The 19952-nt window shown below is 38.8% G+C and overlaps 1 protein-coding gene across 7 annotated transcripts in view; it reads left to right on the top strand.

Annotated features, from left to right (window-relative positions):
- Nucleotides 1-19952, top strand: part of PLCB1 (phospholipase C beta 1) — a 669546-nt gene that overhangs the window by 503852 nt on the left and 145742 nt on the right. For all 7 annotated transcript variants that reach the window (XM_036880079.2, XM_057502745.1, XM_057502747.1 and 4 more), the window contains 6 exons: nucleotides 770-852; nucleotides 8974-9058; nucleotides 10433-10610; nucleotides 14688-14755; nucleotides 15931-16027; nucleotides 18456-18540. In XM_036880079.2, the coding sequence (XP_036735974.1) occupies nucleotides 770-852; nucleotides 8974-9058; nucleotides 10433-10610; nucleotides 14688-14755; nucleotides 15931-16027; nucleotides 18456-18540 (596 nt within the window). The remainder of the gene's footprint in view (nucleotides 1-769; nucleotides 853-8973; nucleotides 9059-10432; nucleotides 10611-14687; nucleotides 14756-15930; nucleotides 16028-18455; nucleotides 18541-19952) is intronic.

Raw genomic sequence — 19952 nt, 5'->3', positions numbered from 1 at the left:
CAGATATAAATGGCCACATATTGTGTGGTTTTATGTATATGAAATGTTTGCCGTAGGAAAATCTTTGGAGATAGAAAGTCGATTAGTAGTTGTTCCGGGCTGGGTTGTGTGGTGGAGGTTGGGAAGGTGGAGTGACTGCTAATGTGTACATGGTTTCTTTTGCGGATGATAAAAATGTCCTACCTTCCCCTCGGATGATGGTTGCATAACCATGTAAATATACTAAACACTATTCAATCGTACACTTTAAATAGGTGAATTGTGTCTCAATAATGTTATATCTCAATAACAATGTTAAAAAATAAGTAAATAATAGAATATTTACTGTAATTAAAACTAAGTCATGCAAGTACAAGAAAAACAACCAAGTAAATATAACCAAATGCCAACAGTGGTTTCATTCAAAAGGTGAATTTATGGGTGAAAATTTTTGCCTTTTCTTGTCCAAATTTTTTATAACATGACTAAATTTCTCTCATTATCAAAATGACTTAGATATAACTAGCAAATAGAAGGACCATTCTCCTTCAGAGCTGTGCCTCCCCATCCACTAAAATCTAAGTCTTCTTTCTTTTTGCTTTGCCTAGTTAAGTGTCAGGGAATTTATAGTCTGGCAGCATGCCCCACCTGCTTCTAGCCACTCCTGGCTATTTGATACAATTTTATGAATGAAAAAGGCAACCACATTAATGGATATAACCCAAAAAGAAAAAAATATATACACATTAAGATTCTAGCATATTGAATATACATGTGTTCTCACTTTTAGGAGGTGATAGAAGCAATTGCTGAGTGTGCATTTAAGACTTCACCTTTTCCAATTCTGCTTTCATTTGAGAACCACGTGGATTCGTAAGTATTCAACACATTCAAGGGGAATCTTTTCCCCAAATAGGCCATGTTTAATAATTATTTATCATATTTAAGATTATTTCACATTATTACTGATGTTTCTCAATTGTGTTTTATGTTAAATGGCAGGTTTTCATCCATATTTGATGGAATTCATTCAATTAAATCTCATTAACATTAGGATAATCCACTGAATTTGTGGAATCTATTTTCATACTATAGCAGGATTTTAAATTAAGGGCTCTTCTCTGTGTATATTTGTATGGAAATGTAGTTGGCATATACTATTATATTAGTTTCAAGATTATATTAGTTATGTATTATGTTTCAGCAATACAATGTTATATTACATTATATGTACAGTATAGCATTTCAACATTTATGTGTGTCACAAAATGATCACCATGAGAAATCTAGCTACTATCTGCCACCATACAAAGTGATTACAGTATTATTAGCTATATTCTCTATATTTTACATTACATCCCTGTATCTTATTCATTTTATAACTGGAAGATTGTACCTTTTAATCCTCTTCCCCTATTTCACCCATACCCAGCCCCTGCCCTCTGGCAACCACAGATTGGTCTCCATATCTACGAGTCTATTTCTATTTTGCTTATTTATTTGTTTTGTTTTTCATAGTCTACATATAAGTGAAATCACACCATGTTTGTCTTTCTCTGACTTACTTCATTTAACATAACACCCTCTAGGTTCATCCACATTGTCACAAATAGCAAGGTTTCATTCTTTTTCATGGCTGAGTAATATTTGTGTGTGTGTGTGTGTGTGTGTGTGTGTGTGTGTGTGTGTGTATGTATCACATCTTTATTCATCATCTATCAGTGGGTGCTTAGGTTGCTTCTATCTCTTGACTCTTGTAAGTAATTCTACAATGAACACAGGGGTGCACATATCTTTTTGAATTATTGTTTTCATTATCTTCATATAAACAAAAAGAAGTGGAATTGCTGGATCATCTGGTAGTTCTATTTTTAAGTTTTTGAGGAACACTATGGAGATGTTCATAATAACTGCACCATTTTGCATTCCCAGTGACAGTGCACAAGGCTTCCCTTTTTTCCACATCCTTGTCAGTATTTGTTACACTTTATCTTTTTGATAGTAGATATTCTGATTGGTGGGAGGTGAAATTTCATTGTGATTTTCATTTGCATTTCCATGTTGATTAGTGATGTAGATGCATGTGTTGGCCTTTTATGTCTTCTTTGGAGTGATGTCTCTTCAGATTATTTGCCTAATTTTTTAATTGAGTTAGTTTTAAAAAAAATTTTGATATCATTAATCTACAATTACATGAGCAACATTATGTTTACTAGACTCCCCCATCATCAAGTCCCCCCCACATACCCCATTACAGTCACTGTCCATCAGCGTAGTAAGATGCTATAGACTTGCTACTTGTCTTCTCTGTGTTGTACAGCAGTTTTTTTTTATACTGAGTTGTGTGAGTTCTTTATATATTTTATATATTAACTCCTTGTTATATTATTTGTAAATATCTCCTCCCATTTAGTAGGTTGCCTTTTTGTTTTGTTGATAATTTCTTTTACTGTGTAAAAGTTTTTTAGTTTGATGTAGTCTCATTTGTTTATTTTTGTTTTTGTTGTCCTTACCTAAGGAGACCAATCTAAACACTATTGCTCAGATTGATGTCCAAGAGCTTACCGCCTGTTCTAAGTGTTTAGGTTTCTAGCCTCATAAGTCTTTAATCCATTTTGAGTTTATTTTATAAATAGTTTAAGAAAGTGATCTAGTTTCATTCTTTTGCATATCGTTGTCCAGTTTTCCCAACACAATTTCTTGAAGAGACTGTCCTTTCCCTGATGTATATTCTTGCTTCATTTGTCAAAATTAACTGACCATATTAATGTGAGTTTATTTCTGGGCTCTAATTCTGTTCAATGGATCTATGTGTCTAGTTTTGTGCCAGTACCAAACTATTTTTATACCTATGGCTTTGTAGTATAGTTTGAAATCAGGAAGCATGATATCCACAGCTTTATTCTTTTTTCTCAAGATTTCATTAGCTATTCGGGGTGTTTTGTGGTTCCATACAAATTTTAGGATTATTTTGTTCTAGTTCAATAAAAAATGCCATTGGTATTTTGATAGGGATTACTTTGAATCTGTAGATTGCTTTGGGTAGTATGGGTAGTATGCTCCACAATAATAATTCTTCTAATCCATGGACATAGTATATCTTTCCATTTGTATTGTGTTCAAGGACGCCTCCTTTTACAATGCAATGGAACACCTTTCTGTACATAATACACACCTCCATTTTTATAATCCTCCTTAAGTAAGTCCCTCTATTGCATGCAAATTTAGAATCAGTTTTGCCACACTAAAATGACCAGTTCCATACATGTCGGAGCTGGTGGAGAGAAAACTATAAGTTCTATCCTGCCACTTTGCACTTACACAACACTCAGACCACCAAATACTCCTTCTTCCTCTTCCCATTGGTTTTCCTTATTTGTTAATATTTATAAATATTTTCCTATTTCAGAATAGCTTATACTTATCATTGAGTCACACAAAGAAAAGGTATTTTGACTTAACTCTTTTATATTCATTTTATCACAAAGTGCCAGAGTAAGACACACTTATATCTAAAATGTGGATATTAGTTTATCTTATACTTACTCAATGTGAAGAACTCCAAATGAAAGATTCTTCTCTATATTGAATCAAAACTCAAGAAACTAAAATTCTAGTCCATGTACTTAATGTTTGAGGACTATGTAGCAGTAATCTTCATTGCTCAAAAGAGCACCTGTGAAGCCCTTTCCTTCATTTCTGTTATGTAAGCCAGAGTTCTTAACTAAAATGTAACAGCACCTATCTAATTTAGCTCAAAAGTTCCTTTTTTTCCCCTTTTTCCTACTGAAAGTCTTTCCCAGGTCACTGCTTCCCTTTGTCCAACTAATTTGCAACACGCACTTCAATTTCACTTTTTAAAGAATTTACTAATCTTAAAGAAGCAGTTTGGCCACGACCAAATTCCAGCTTGAGAGATTTTGAAGTATTTAAATGTGATCATTTATTAATGTATGTGTGGAAAGAAACGTTCATTTGAAGTACCAATTTTATAATTGTCTGTACTTTTCATTTGCCCTCAGGAAATTCATGTTACATTTACCAGCTTGTAATCCTATTTCATTAGGAAAAAAAAATAATCCAATGAATGATATAACCATTTGGCATATAGTTCTTCTAACACTTGGAGGGTCAGTTGAAGAGAAAAGAATTTCTTCCGTTTCATTGCCATTTCTTTTCTGACTAAAGGGAGCACTTACTTAGCTTTTGTATGTAATATCTCATTTACTGTGACAGCTCTGATTTGCACATGACTTTCCTGGAGCATTTTCTCATCTCTGTCCATCCATTTGTAATTGGGTTATAACAATACTTTAGAACCTTTCTTTCAGACCCTATAATTCTCAGACCTGTTGATGTGTTATTTCTTTTTGGGAAAATATCTCCAAATCTAACACCTTTATTTTCTCCAAGGAATGTTTCTATGTAAGTTAGACAAAATGAAAAACTGTGGTTCCATACTTGACTGTCACACTTGCTAACCCTGAACTCTCCCATAGGAAGCCAGAGAGACATCAAACCACTGCCACCCCCATAAACATAACAGCTAATATTTATTGAATTTTTATTATGTGCCAAACATTTCAAGTGTAAGCTCTTGTCACCTTTCTCTCAAACTCAAACGCTCCTAAGAATAACTATTTTGATGATTATCCCTATTTTACAGATGTTGAAACTGAGTCCCAAAGGGGGTGAGTAACTTACCCAAGGCTGTCCAGATAAAACATTAAAACATGACAGAGTTGGGATTCAAGTCCAGCTAGTCTGGCTTCAAAACCCATACATTTAGCCAACACAATCCCCCACATCTAGGCAGAAGCACCATAAACCTTTGAAAATGAATTAACAACTAGAGCATCCACAAGGAAACTGCATGCGAATGTTCACATTTATGTGGCTTGTGATGCTTAGTCACTAAACCCTTACACAAAGACAAGAAGATAGGACCATAATACTGCTCTTTCTGGTGTAAAAATAAATGATTTATCTATTAAAAGTTCATTAATAAGTTATATGTCACAAAACAAAACAGAAATGCAACCTCCCCAGGGTGCCATGATATTCATCCCAAACTATTGAGATAATCTACTGGAAGTGAGAAACTAAGATACTGAATTCTTTTGTGGGAAGAAGTTGCTTGTTACATATCACCTTAGTCCTTGAGCTTCACATATGCAAATCTCTCAGATACTCTTCTTTTCTGGGGGGATGATCACACACTCAAAGAAAATTTGTAAACTTTCCCTGTACTGGTAAAACCTTGTGCCTGACATGTGGGCCACCTTCTCTCATTGGAGAACCCAGTGGCAGACATCGCACATCAGCTATAGCGCTCTTTCCCACTAAATATAACCTCAGAATCCTTCTCCACACCTTCTGAAACCTATTTGCCATCTCTAGCCAACCATTTTATTCTGCTGTGTGCTGCATATACAAGATGCCAGATTCAGAACTCAGGTGCCGGCTCATCTGAGCCACACCTCCGGAACAAACTCACACTGGAAGACATCCACTGAGTTGTCTGGTTTTCTCTCCTAATATTTGAAAGCGTGTATCTACGGACAACAGAAGGACATAGCTGCTGACAACTTTTCCTTCTCTACTAACTACATCAGAATCTCATAAAATGCAGATTCCTGAGCTGCACCCCAAGCCTGAATTTGAATGTCTAGAAATGAGATTTTGAAATCTTAAAAAAAACAAGCCCTAGTTAACTCTGATTCACCACCTAATTTGTTAACTAGCATTTTCTTTTGAAGCATTCTACACTGAATTCAAGCAAAATAATTCCTAGTGCTGCTTCAGCCACAATGAGAGATTTTGGGCAATTTTCTTGATTTTCATGGGTTGTAGCTCCTCATCTACAGAGATAGATGGGTTAGTTCAACTTAGAGGATTTATACCATCAAATGGGACATGTTCTTTGGTTAGAAAACCAGCCATGTTGCCAGGTGCCTACACTTTACAGATGCTTCAGTATGTCTAGGTGTTTCTCCTGCAGCCCGAAGCTGAGAGTGTATTTGTGAATATGTCCCCTCACTTCACCTCCATGGTGTCTGATGTTGATACTCTAAGTGCATCAGGAGTATTTTTCTTTTTTTTTTTTTGCTGTTTAATTGTAATGTGAATGCCATTTATTTCTGCATCTCTGACCTGCAGTTAAAGTTGCTCTGTTTTCCTTTGACTTTTTCTGTTCAGTTTGCTCTGTGCTCTGATTTGGCTGTTTGGCAGGTGGGCATGTATGTTATTGGAGAACACAAATAGCCTCCTTACCAAATTGCACATTTTACATTTTCATTGGCACTTACCTCTTGTTCTCTTCATTTCAGTTGATTTTGAGGCAGTTCTTAAAAGTCTCGGTCAAACTTAGTCCTCACTCTTCAAAGGGCTGTTGATCTTGGACCAGCAGCATTTACTTCACTGGAGAACTGGATAGAAATGCAGAGTTCCAGGCCTTACCCCAAACTGTCTCAGAATCACTGTTTTCTTAAGAACCCAGGTGATCTGAGCAAAGTGTTAACATGCTGCTCTAAATGCCATGGCCCATTAACCACCTGCATCATAATTACCTACAGGCTTGTTACAAATACAGGTTCCAGGGTTCCACTCCCAACTCAGTGATCAAGGGACTGGGGACTATGCCATGCCACCTGCAGTATTAACAGCTCAGGGGGTTCTGTAGTGGAATTAAGATATTCCCCAGCAAAATCCTTCTCATGGCCCAATCTGGGAACTGCCTGACTGATGGAGGACTCTGCCCTTCACCTCCTTGAGGACACCTGAACATCACCCCAAAAACCCTCAACTCATGAGAACATGGCTCCCCTAGAAATACCAAAAGCAGGACATTAGGTAAAAACCCTTCCTTTTCACTTCAGGTCTCTGATCAAATGAACATGGGGCTCCCAAGTTCCCACACTCCAGAAAAATGTCATTTACTTCAGTTCCTGTGGATTTATTTCAATCTGTCACAGTGGTTCTGACTTGAACATGCATCAGAATCATCTAACAGGCTTGTTAAGAGCCCTGAGCCCTGCTTCCCCAGAGATTCTGATACAGAATCAATGTTAGAGGCCTTGATGTCCAACCAGTTCCATGTGCTATTGGTGTTGCTGGTCCTCGGACCACACTTGGAGCTGCAAAGCTCTGTCTAACATTTAACAGTGACATTCTGTGACCATGAAATGAAGGATTTGGGCAAGTTCTTTCATGCAACCCGAAATGTGTGAGCCCAAGACAAATGGACTTGTCTCAGCTCCAGCCACCTAGCTGGCAGGCTTGGTGGAGCCCCTGGGCCGGTAATCCTTTGGGTGTCTGAATGGAGGATGCCCAAGGCTACTTTACCAAATTGGCCTTTTCCCTTGTTGCTCCCCACCTTCTCCCCAACAAGTTGTCCTTAAACAACCACCCCCAGTGTTTTCAGGATCAGGGCTCTGACTGACACATGTTCCTCTTTCTGATACTGCTGAGGAATGCCACAGGTAGTCTGAGAGCCACATGAGCCATCACTCCTACAGATCAAGGAGGACATGATGAGAAGGTGGGAGGTTGTTATGTAGGAATTTGCAAGTTCTGTGAATCTCTCCTTTGCATCTTCCTGTACTTCCAAGAAAGCAGTGACCTTGGGCTCATATTTGAACCTGAGAGAACTCACTTGGCCCCCCAAATATACACCTTTAAAAAAATAGTGATATAAAGAGTGCTGTTCCCTGTGGACCATTGTAATGTAATCTGAATCCCCAAAACATTACCCTTCCCAGGGAAAACCAGTCCATGATCCAGGCTTAACAGTCATGGAAAAGGGAATGAAAATAAGAATCACACTTTATAATCAATATGAATTGTGGTAAAGGAGGCTTTTGTCACCTATTTATTCTTACTGCAGCCCCAGTGTATTAACATCGCAGCATGTAGAGACAACTATTGGAAATCAAGTTCGATAGCCTGTAGATCAAAATCACAGTCCATAAAATATGGATGGAATCGGATACCTTTATAATGCTATTTCAGGTTCTACGGAATGAGAAAAAAAAATGTATTGGTTTTTGAAAGGTCAAGGGATGCAGGAGTATTGAAAGAATATGGATGCTCTCTCGTATCAGCTGTGCTCATGTGTCAGTGAGCACACCGGTTGTCTGGTCTGGCTGGCCGGCCCATGCTGCCTCCCAAGTCTGGGATCACCTTTCATCTGCCCCCTCTTTTGACATTGCAAAGGCGTCTGTCTATGTCCGTTACTTCACTTCATCCTCTCAGCATCCTCTGTCCCGTCCCACGCACAGTGATTATCTTCCTGACTGTGTAGATCTAGAGCAGTTGAGAGCCTGGAGCTCAGCTCTGCAAACCCTGCAAATCCAGCTTTTCCCATCAGATCAGGTTCCTACTGGCATATAGCCAGGTTGATGCCGCCTTTGCTTCCCTGTGATATGCACTAAGACAAGCTGCCTACTTCTTTTATTTCTCCTCCAGGTCCCCCCCCACCACAGTGGCACACTCTTTCTGCCCTTTCTCTTCTTCTCTTGGAGACTCTCTCCCTCCTCTCCGTCCACCTCCCTCCTTCCTACCTCCTCACAAGCTCTCCTTGCAGCACAGCCTTCTGTGGCTTAGAGAAATTTCACCCGAGAATTCACGTGGAGTTCTGCATGAGATCCACCTCCCAAAAGTCTTGCATTTGACTTAGAATCAGGAAACTGAACAAAAGGGACTGAGTCCCTAATTCTGGGACATTCCAGAATCCAGTAACAGGCAGATGACCTACTGTCCCGTCCATCTGTGTCTGTGCAGGTCAGCCTTGGGCACAGCTTCCATCATCACTTAGTGTGATATTCAAGGTCACATGAGTCAGAATAGTAAACGAGGGATTTAGAGCAATAAAAACGGATCCTGAAGGGTAGGATGAGGGAATTACCTCTTTCCGGAATGAATAACATGAAGCAATCCTGCCCAACCTCTTCGAATAAGCCTTCTTGCTTTCTTGTCTTTCCGTCTTTCCCTTAGCCCAAAGCAGCAAGCCAAGATGGCCGAGTACTGCCGGCTGATCTTTGGGGACGCCCTTCTCATGGAACCACTGGAAAAATACCCAGTAAGTGGTTTTGATCTTTCCCCTGGAAGGAGCACACATATTATTTATGATTGCATATTATTTGTGATCACAGCTGGGGGAGACTTCCTTATATCCTTTCTGTGCTTATATTTCTTGGGAAGATTAACACATGCCATAACGAACCTTTTGACCAGGAGGGTAGCAGCAGTGTGCCCCACCGGGGGTAGGAGACATGCATCTCTTCTCTTCCTCTGCCCACAGCCTTCCCCTCCCTCACTGCCCGGCATGAGCCGCTCATGCCCACAATCCTGGCAGTCACAGTCAGCCCGCAGACACAGTCCGAGGGGATAAGGCTCTGGTTATTACCTCCCAGGGAACCACATGAAAACCCTTTGAGAGAAACGAGTTGGCAAAATGGGACACTGCAGGTGGCACAATGACATCCTGGCCTGGCCCTGCTTGGACACTCCTCACCTCCTTGCCTGCGCCCTTTGGGGAAACAGAATTCATACCACATATTGCCGTGGTCCCAGCCTTGCTTCAGGAAGGAGAGCAGCAGAAATATCCTAAAGTCATAGCTTTTTCCCTCTTCAGCCCTTTTTCCCAATTTCCACACATCCTTATATGATTTCAAAACAGTCTCCAGACTCTATGCAAGGAAGGAATAGAGGACCAGTTTATGGGAGTTCACTAGACTTTCTGAAAATAGCTCATCGTGGGACTTACACACATCCTCTCTGATACAATATCTGATAATCCTCTCATGGGAAATTGATTTTCCCATTAGCAAGCTTGGAACACTAGAAATAAGGCTTGCAAAGAAGGGTAGCTTGCATCTCTGGGCTGCAAAGAAATTTGACGTCCCCCCACCCCCCAACCCCAGTTCCTTTCTGCTGGTGCCAGGGAGACATGCAGATTAACCACCTCGTGCCAGGATGGGGATTTTGCTGGTTTTAAACTGCATCTCAAAAGCTGATTCTGAAAGATTGCCTCGAAGCTCCTGCCCATCCTTACCGACTCTTCCTGGCAGACACTACACTCTGGCTGGCTTCCCCACTTTAAAAATCCAGGCCTAAATCAAGATGGCTGGATTCGTAGTGTCTATCAGAAAACTCATGAAACTTCCAGTTATCATTCCAGATATCCCAGTATGTTGCTAAGTCTTACTCTTGTAGATTTCACTGTGGGAAAATAAGAGTACAGTAATTAAAATATACTTTCCCACATGAAAACAGAAAGAGCTGTAAACCAGCCCCTGTACAGGACACACATAGGACAGTTTAATGAGCTAGATTGAAGGTAGTAAAGAATAATCTAGAATCTCTTGGTATCCAGTGTTTTCCTGGAGATGTAGGGAGGGAAGATGAAAAGAAGGAGCAGTGTTTTAAAGAATGTGCTTTTCTTTTCCATTAGCTGGAATCTGGAGTTCCTCTTCCAAGCCCTATGGATTTAATGTACAAAATTTTGGTGAAAAATAAGAAGAAATCACACAAGTCATCAGAAGGAAGTGGCAAAAAGAAGCTCTCGGAACAAGCCTCCAATACGTACAGCGACTCCTCCAGCGTGTTCGAGCCCTCGTCGCCAGGCGCTGGTGAGGGGCTGGCAGACTCATGCTCTCCTAGTTGGTGTGGGTTTAAGAGTTGCTGCTTTGAAACTAGTTCAGAATGATTTTAACATTCCTATTTGGCCACAGATGTAAACTGTGTGTGTGTGGGGGGGGTTCTATTTCTGCTACAAACTTGGCTTAAACTACATAAAAGTATAGTTCCCCAAATTTATAGGTCAAAGGCCCACGTGGATCTCACTGGGTTAACTCCAGGTGTCAGTGGGGCTGCTTTCCTTTCTGGAGGCCCTAGGAATCCTATTCCTTGCTCTTTCCAGCTTCCAGAGGCCACACACCGTCATTGGCTCATGGCCCCTCCTCCAGCTCCAAAGCCCACAGTGGAGCCATCTTGCTGCTTTTGTCAACCTATCTCCCTCTGACATCGGGTGGGAAACGTCCTCTGCTTTTAAGAAACATCATTACATTGGACCTTTCTGGATAATCCAGGATAATCTCCCCCATCTCAAGGTCCTTCACTTGATCTCATCTGCCAGGTCCCTCTTGCCATGTATTCAAAGAACATGGAACATATTCACAGGACATGGACATTTTGGGGAGGCCATGATCCTGGCTGCCACATAAGTCAAATAATCTTGGGAGGGACCACATGATTTTTAGCTTCTCAAGGGCAGTGATGCCTTGATATTAACTATAGGCCAGGACAGAAGACATCCACTGAACATATTCTTATTAATGATGTGCTAGAGGGTTCTGGCATTTCAGTTTATCCCTGTTTTTCAGAATTCTTTTAAAATGTGAAATGATAAAGTTACCTGAATGATCTATCAAAGCTATGAGGTGGTACTAACCATCACTCATTTTCCTTTTAGATTTAAGTTGAATAGGTTTTTGTGGCTGATGAGAAAAGAATTGAAAGTGGTCACCTGTTCCCTTTGGATTATTTGTCATGTAGTCTAATTCATTTTCCACCTTTAGTCAGAATCCTGGCAATCTGAAATGTGTATTATGAAGATCTCCCGAATGAAGGGTGAATTAAGTGGAGGAAATGTTAAGCTTGCATCTAGGAAGTTCTGCAATGAAAAATTTAACATTGGAATAATCATTTTGGAAAACTGGCAGAATCTACAAAAGCTGAATATATTCACCCCCTATATACCGGGGCACTCTATGCCAAGGTCTGTACCCAACAGAAATACGTATAGATATTCAGCAAGAGACAAGTACAAGAGCTGCTTAAAGTGGCACTATTCAGTGTAGCCAAAAACCGGAAAACAACCAAATGCCTGTCAAAAGATAAATGAATATGAATTGTGGGATATTCACACCATGGAATAAAAGACAGCGATAGTTATCTACAGCTGTATGGTTGTTCAGAGGCAGAATCTCAGAAGTAAAATGTTGAGCAAAAGAAGTCAAATACAAAGAAAGCATTTACTGTGTGATTACATTTCTGTCGAGTATGAAAACACACAACACTAACCTATGCTGTTAGGAGTCAGGAAATGGTTGCCCTTAATGATGAAGTGATCAAAGTGATGAAGGAAGCTTCTGGACACTGGTTACATTTTGTTTCTTGATCTGCTCTCTGGCTACTAAGGTCTGTTTAGTCAGTGAAAATTCATCATAATGTAGACATATGGTATGTGTACTTCTCTGTGTATAACAAAATATGTCTATTAAAAGATTTTAAAATAATAAAATATTTTAACTGTAAACTCTAGTGCATCAGGAAAAACAAGAGGTTGGCCAAGACTCTAATTTACCTTTTCTTCTATTTTTCCACCTCAATGACCAATACCTTTTAGTATTTAGGTTAAAATACTTATCATCAGATATTATAGAATTCTTGAAAGGCTTTTTTTGGGGGGGGGTTAGTTTTTAATGTGTATTTCAAACATTGTTACACAATTCTGATTCTTCTTTTACAAAAATAATTTTTGTGGTCAGTAAGAATGTCCTTTTTGAAGCTTTGGAACAAGTATCATTAACAGGCTGCCCATTTCTTAGCATAATTCTACCCCTCAAATCATCGTCAGTAAACCGTGTCTTTCTTTGCACATGGGAGCTTGTTTTACCATCTGCCTTTTCCCCCCTACTAGTCCTCTCCCTCTTATTAACTGGATGCACCACACAAATAACAGTTTTTGTAGGCATAAACATTATTGCTTAATACACAGAAAGCAGCAATCTGTTAGTAATTTGGTAGATTTCCTAAGCTAGTCCCATAGTCTGTTGTGCAATACTTATTTATTTCAGTGGAAATTTTTGGACATTTCAATATGTAGGTAGGTCCCTGAAGAAAGAGCACTGCTAATGTACCATTTGGTTTGTAGATGTTCTCGGCATTGGGACCTCAAGTAATGTGAAAAACATGAAATAGCTGTTATCTCAAAGCTGATTGACTTGTCACGGCCCCTACTGGCCAAGTGCCTCTTCTAGAACACAGCCCTTGGACAGTATGCTTGTCTTACTAGGATGAAGTGGTTTTGTTTGTTTGTTTGTTTTATGGTTCAACAAGGTTCTTCCAGGGTCCCTCCAAAGACTTAGCAGCGGAGAAGACAAATTATATAGGAAGACAAATTCTTCTTTCCCACATAAATGAGTGTATGACATGATTATTTGAAATAGCCAGTATATTATTGTGTTCTGTGAAGCATGGTGTAGGACTGGCCAAACAACTTAAGTTACTCGATTAAAAGAATCCCCTCTCTCATTGAAAAGCAAAAAGTAGTTATACGAATACAAATCACAAACTTGATTATAAAAAAACATAACTGCCAGTCTCCTAAAAGAATGTGTCACTATATCATATATGTTTTTATCCAAAATATAATTGATTCCCCTTGTGAACTAGCACAATATCAGCATCATGAAGTGGTTGTATGGGACTTTCTATAATAAACAAACCACAAATAACAAAGCTTGTTGATCCCAGAAATCTTTTCCCTCTGAAGATATTTCATGGATATATTGCTCACTACTATCATTCAGTAATTGAACTTCGTCAGCCAAATGAAAACATTTCCAAGCTTCTTGGAAGGCAGTGCTGTGGGCACCGTGGCATTGATGCAGATTTGAGCAAGCTGCTAAATTTCCGCAGGCAGGGAGGGAGAGGGACGTCCAAGGCAAGTTGCCTCATTGTTGAGCCGATATTGCCATCTACTGGAGGTGATATGCTACTGCACCATGTGATTCCTGAAGTAGTCAAAGCCAGCAGTTTGGAACTATGCCTTCCTTACTTTTTACTCGAAACTCTGTTTACATGACTGATTACATGGCATGTTAAAGTCAGTAATAGTTGGGTCTGACTTTTAAAGCCTAGGGCTGCAGAAGAATGTAATACCTCATACTCGTGTGAATATTTAAGCTGGCAAAATCATCCACCAAATCTTCAGGGAGAGAAACAATCCGTTACAATGACTATGTATTTGTTAACTATGATGCTGAATTGTGCCCGACTACGGTAAATTCCCATGCCTTTTCAAAAAGAATGTCACCTTTTTCTAAGATACATGCATTGTTTAGAGAACAATGTACCCATCGAATAAGCCTGCAGGCAAATCCTAGGATACAGCTCGTACCTCAGAGTTTTTGTGTGGTTAGGTGTGCTATGTACCGTATCCCCACTGTTCCTGCTCCAGCGCATGTCCTCTACCTTCACTTCTGAGAGGTCCTCGGGTGCCTTGGGAAAGTGGCTTCAACGTCACTCAGCGCTAGCCAGGCATCACATGGGAGTGTCAGGCTGAGAAAGAGGGAAAGATGGGAAAGTGATAGTTTCTCTCTTTTAGGGTCCCAGAGACTAGAGAGAGAATGTATACATCAAGATGGGATACATGTTCCATAGAAAGCTAACTGTATATGACACCGTATTGTCTTAAAAAAAACATTGACAAAAATGTTAAGCATTTTTAATTGACTTGGGAAATTTCAAATGGTATTCACAAATCAAATTTAGAAAAAGAATCCGTATTCCAAATATCAGTGTAATTCTAAGAATAATTATTTAAAGAGTGAGAGGCCAATTTCCACAGACATTTTTGGCCATGAATGTGTTCTTCAAACCCATAAATGTTAGCTTCATATTCTGTTATTAAAACTTGACAGGGGAAGCTGACACGGAGAGTGAAGATGACGACGATGATGATGACTGTAAGAAATCTTCAATGGATGAGGTGGGTATCTAGGACTCCTGTCACACTGGCAATTCCACCCAGTCCCGGCCGCACCTGCTGGATATAGTCCATGGTCCGCTTCTGCCATCTAGTGGTGGAAAGTGTCACCGTTCATTTTTAAAACTTGTTCACTACCCCTTTGGAGGTGAAGATGCAAACTTGGTCACTGATGGCATGTCCCTGAGCAAAGTTCTCCATACTGACCTGTGTTGCTGAGATTTCCCCCCAGCAAATGGGGTATCTAGAGTGTGAATTCAAAATTTGTGACATCTAACTGCCCGCTTCCATTTTTGAGGCAAGTAAATGGATTGCCAATTGGTCCAAAGCCCCAAGAAGACGTGAGGTTAAGAGAAATGTTCAGATGTATATTAATTCCACTGGAGTAATTTTGGAAACACTAGAGATACCTATGGATAGAAGCTCAAGCATCCCAAATGCCTTCATCAGCTCAAACATGTTCATTGCACAGAATCTAGAAGCGAATCAGAAATAGGTCAATTGGGATTTTAAAACTTTGTGTTAGCAGGAGTCTTGGTCAAAAAAGTTATATTGATTCTGCTTTCAGATACATTGGAAATACCTATTTCAGGGTTAAATAACAAATAATAAGCTGCTTTTACATGATGTTCTTCCTCTTATTTCCTTTAATGTAGTCTAAGTTTTTGATTAGTTATATTCTTCCACTAAATTTCCACTTAATGTCCAGGAGGAAGCCTAAGATTCCTAGTAGTTTCTTGCTAATTTAACATTGTCTTACTAATTGGGTGGCCCAAATATTGCAAATACCTCCCAATTATCCTGCTCTGGCAAGGGAGCTATAGTTCAGTGCTTCTCAAACTTGACTGTGCATTTGAATCACGTTAGTAAAATGCAGATTCAGCTCCCAGAGGCCTGTGGTGAGGGCTGAGACTCTTAACAGGCTCTCAGAAGGTGCCAATGCTGGTGGTCCCAGAGCACAGTGGGAGCTGCCCCCAAACCCCCGTCCCCCTCACTTGTGAAATGTCAGGCATTGCTTTTTCTTTCTCCCTTAGTGCATTTTCTATTGGCAGTAATCATTTTCAGACGAGGAGGGATGATTTTCTGCTCTCATGGGTCACTTGATCATTGCCCTGGGGAAATAGCCCTCAGTAATACAAGGCTGATTCTGGGCATGTTATTTTTATTCTTGCTTCCAGGGGACCGCTGGGAGTGAGGCCATGGCCACGGAAGAGATGTCTAATCTGGTGAACTATATTCAGCCAGTCAAGTTTGAGTCATTTGAAATTTCAAAAAGTAAGTTTTCCTTGGAGAACCTCCCCACCCAGTGCAGCATATAATGAATCTATTGTAAACACAAGGTAATTAGACCAAAGAATGTTACCCTTAACAGGACTATTTGGTGAGTCTTGAATATATATATATGAGTTGACTATCTGGTTTTTACATAGATTGTTTATATACACCTATAACACATATAGAATAATAACCATATGAGAAAATATTCCACGTTTCCCCAAAATACTTAACAAGGCTGTACATGGTTATCTGAAAGATATTAAACCAGAGTACAGCTAATTGAGACTTATACATTTGTTTTAATTTGCAGCAACAAAGTAGGGTCCATCCATTATATAAGCGACCTGGTTGAAACAAACTATGTGCCTATCCCTCAGAAGGGAAACAGCCTAGAGACTTGATCAGCACTGATTATTAGAAATAGAACCAATCAATCAATTCACCCACATTGCATTTGTGCAGTCCACGTTTTATATATTTAGGGACCTATAGCATTAACACAATTTTTTATTTTCTCTTCATCAAACTACTATTATAATACTATCTGTATTAGATGCAAAGAAAAGTTTCATTCTTCCACTTAGAGAGAAGAGCCCTTTTATGAATTTGCCCTTTATGTTTGCTTGAAACATAAGATGCTGTCAGGTTAAGAGAATGTTTGGGACATTTTAGCCACTTTTATAAACATGTGCTCTTAAAAGATGTACTTCTGTTTAAAACACTGCAGCCTTTTATAAAGAATAGTTGTTTTAAGTGTATCAAAATCCAAGTCTTTATATAACACACTTATGTATAATTGTGTAATTTTGCCAGAGAGTCTTAACATACTGGCATATGGTGTCTCGATATCTACAACAAAGAATAACTTCCAGTACAGTTTATAGATGAAAGGTTTCAACATTTTCTTTGATGTTATAATTCCTGATGCTTCTTACCACAAGTTGTTCAACTTGAAACATTCTAAAGAAGTTATTTTTATGTTAGCATAACTTTCATTAGCTATAAAATGAGTTTTCCTAATTCATGAGTGAAAAACTCCTAGATAAGTAGTCAGACTGAGAAGGAGCTGATGCATCTAAGTCCTTCAGAACCTGGTAAGAATGTCATCAGCCAAAGATTTACAAGCAGATATTTTCTTCTATGTGTTTTATATCACTCTATCACTTAAAAAAAAAAAAAAAAGCATACTGCCCTTGTTTTCCAAAGTGCCCCTTAAATTGGCTTAATTTTAATTAGCAATCATGCTTAAAACAAATTATATGAAAGATTTTTGATGGACCAAAACAAGGGAGCTAAGCATTTCGTTTAGAGCTGGCTAAATTGGGGAAGGCGAGGAGACAGATAAAGGAGTCTGGGAATGGTTAGGAAGAAGAAAGAGGTCTTAACTATGGAAAGTGGACGTCAAAAGAGAAAATGCATCAAAGGTAACTCCATCTAAAAAACTGAGAGCTATCTGACCACTTTGGATGACATTTGTCTTAAATATAACTATATAAAGCCAAATACACAATTATATTTACTTTATATAATATAGTTTTACCTTTATAATTATGTAAAGTTTCTTTAACTTTAAAATTTATAGTTGAAAGATTTTAACAACCTTATGTAACACAGTTCTATTTAATTTACAGTTATATTTACACTGAATATATTATATACAATTATATAACTGCATATAATCAAATTGTATATAACAATTTGAGTTTCAGTTGGGAAGAGGACAGAAAAGGCTTTTCATAATTAGTCTTTCTGAACTAAGATAACTTTGTTTCTCTCACTCAAATTGGAAGCTTGGATTTCAAAAAGCTGCTCGTGTGTTCAAGAATATTGAGGCCTCTAGTGCATTCATGTCCCTGGCCTCTGTTATCTAATCTGAAAATGAGGCCATCAGACTGGAAATTTTCCAAGGATCCTTTTGCTTTGAAATACCATTATTCCAATGCCGCATGAGTTGTTTGAACCAAAACAGTATATACAAACTGAGATGATGACAACGTGGGTCTAAGAGAGAGTCAGCATCTAGCAGAAATACACATGTGGTCTCTTCCGTTCATCCTCAGCAATGGCCCCAAGAATCCAGTCTGAAGGGATTGAGAACCAAAGATTCCTGCAGGGCCCTTGCTCGGTTGAAAGAACAGCTTCCATTGCCACACTGTCCACATCTAACATTCATTTCCCCATCCTCATGCCTCCATGCCCCGAACTTGCACAGCCACAGGCATATCTGACCCAGAAAAAGCAACGAAGCCTCAACTTGGGTGACAGGTAAATAGTTCACTGAAAAAAAAAAAAAAGAATATAAAAGTGATTTGAGGATTGATTTTGCCCTCCACCTCACTGAGCATTGGCCTACTACTTATGCTATCATTTATAATGATGAATTTTATTCCTCACATTTTTTTTTTTTTGGTTGTTGTTATCTCAGAAAGAAACAAAAGTTTTGAAATGTCTTCCTTTGTGGAAACCAAAGGACTTGAGCAACTGACGAAGTCTCCAGTGGAATTTGTAGAGTATCCTTGATTTGACGGGTGACTACCAAGTTAACAAACTGAAGTCCTGTGCTATTTGTTTAATTTGTGTTCTTAGTAAAGAGAAAGGTACATTAAATGACTTCAGTCTGTCTCCTGGGAGTAATAAATAGTTTCAGGTCTCATGTACAATAATGAATGGGGTAGCCTGGCAGATGGAAAGAGACCTGGCCTTGAAGTAAAGGAAGCCCAGATTCCAAGGTCATTTTCACACCATCAAGCTCTTTGTCCTCTGGCAATGTGCTTAATCCTTCTGACTTCCCTCCTCCGTAAAACAAGTAATGGTACCAGCTTTACAGCTCGCTGCTTAAGTTAGGGACAACATATGTAAAGATTGTGTTGTGTGGTGCTTTATACATATGTAAGATATATGTGAGATATATGCATTGGCATCCCCCATCCTTACATGTAATACATGTGTAATCAAAAAATAATTGAGATAATGATGATAATATAAATACATATTACTAATGATGGTTTTATTAATAATCCTGACAAAAAACCTTTTTATTTTTATCCATGAATCAAAATAAAATGAAACAGGCGTTCACATTTTTTTAAATAAAATGTGTACTAAGTGTCCAAAACAGCTCAATTTCATAGTTCTAGAATTTAAAAAAGTCACCTTTAAAACTCATCAACAATAAGAGAGGGAATAAATGTTAACTCCATAAACAAAGTCATACTGCAGAAGTCATGATCACTAGTATTTATTAATTACTGCCTTTGTGATGGACCTTTGGTGTGTCTTATGTCATGTAATCCTTGCAATAGCCCTGTGATGTAGGAATCATTCTGTCTCTTTTCGATCTCATTTTTATAAAAAGCTGAGGCACGGAAAAGTAAAAATTTGCCCTAGATCATACAGCTAGCATGTTTCAGAATTAAGGCTCAAACTCTGTTTGGCCTAACTCCCATTCCTGAGCTCAGCACCTTAGTTATTAATCTGTACCAAATTTGGTAATGGGAATAGTCAGTGGTATGTTAATGGCGAATCAGTGTTCAATAGCTAAAAGTTTCTCAGGATGGAAAGCTGATTACAGTAAGAACCAAAATACAGAACAAGGCCAAAACCTGAGCTATATTTACCTTGTTATCAATCATAAAAAGGACCACAGTCGTGACAAATAGCATTCCCACAGAAGGTTAAGAAAATGAGCAGACAGCGTTTCAAAAATAGCCACGTAGTTCATATCTGCTTCTTCCAAACACAGTCTCAGTCTCTCTCATTGATTTGACACGCTTGAGTTTCCTCATGTGTCTTTAATCATTAAGCCCATTCTTAATAATCGCCACAAAAATCACACTGACTTTGACTCAACCTTTTTTGCTACCTCAGTAGTTTTCACCACAAGGCTTTGTGGAAGTGATGCTACGTTTATATTATAAAAGTG

The sequence above is a fragment of the Manis pentadactyla genome, chromosome 5, assembly GCF_030020395.1.
Source record: "Manis pentadactyla isolate mManPen7 chromosome 5, mManPen7.hap1, whole genome shotgun sequence".
Taxonomy (NCBI): Eukaryota; Metazoa; Chordata; class Mammalia; order Pholidota; family Manidae; genus Manis; species Manis pentadactyla.
Note: the sequence above shows the minus strand (reverse complement) of the source record. Positions and strands in the feature narration are given on the sequence as shown.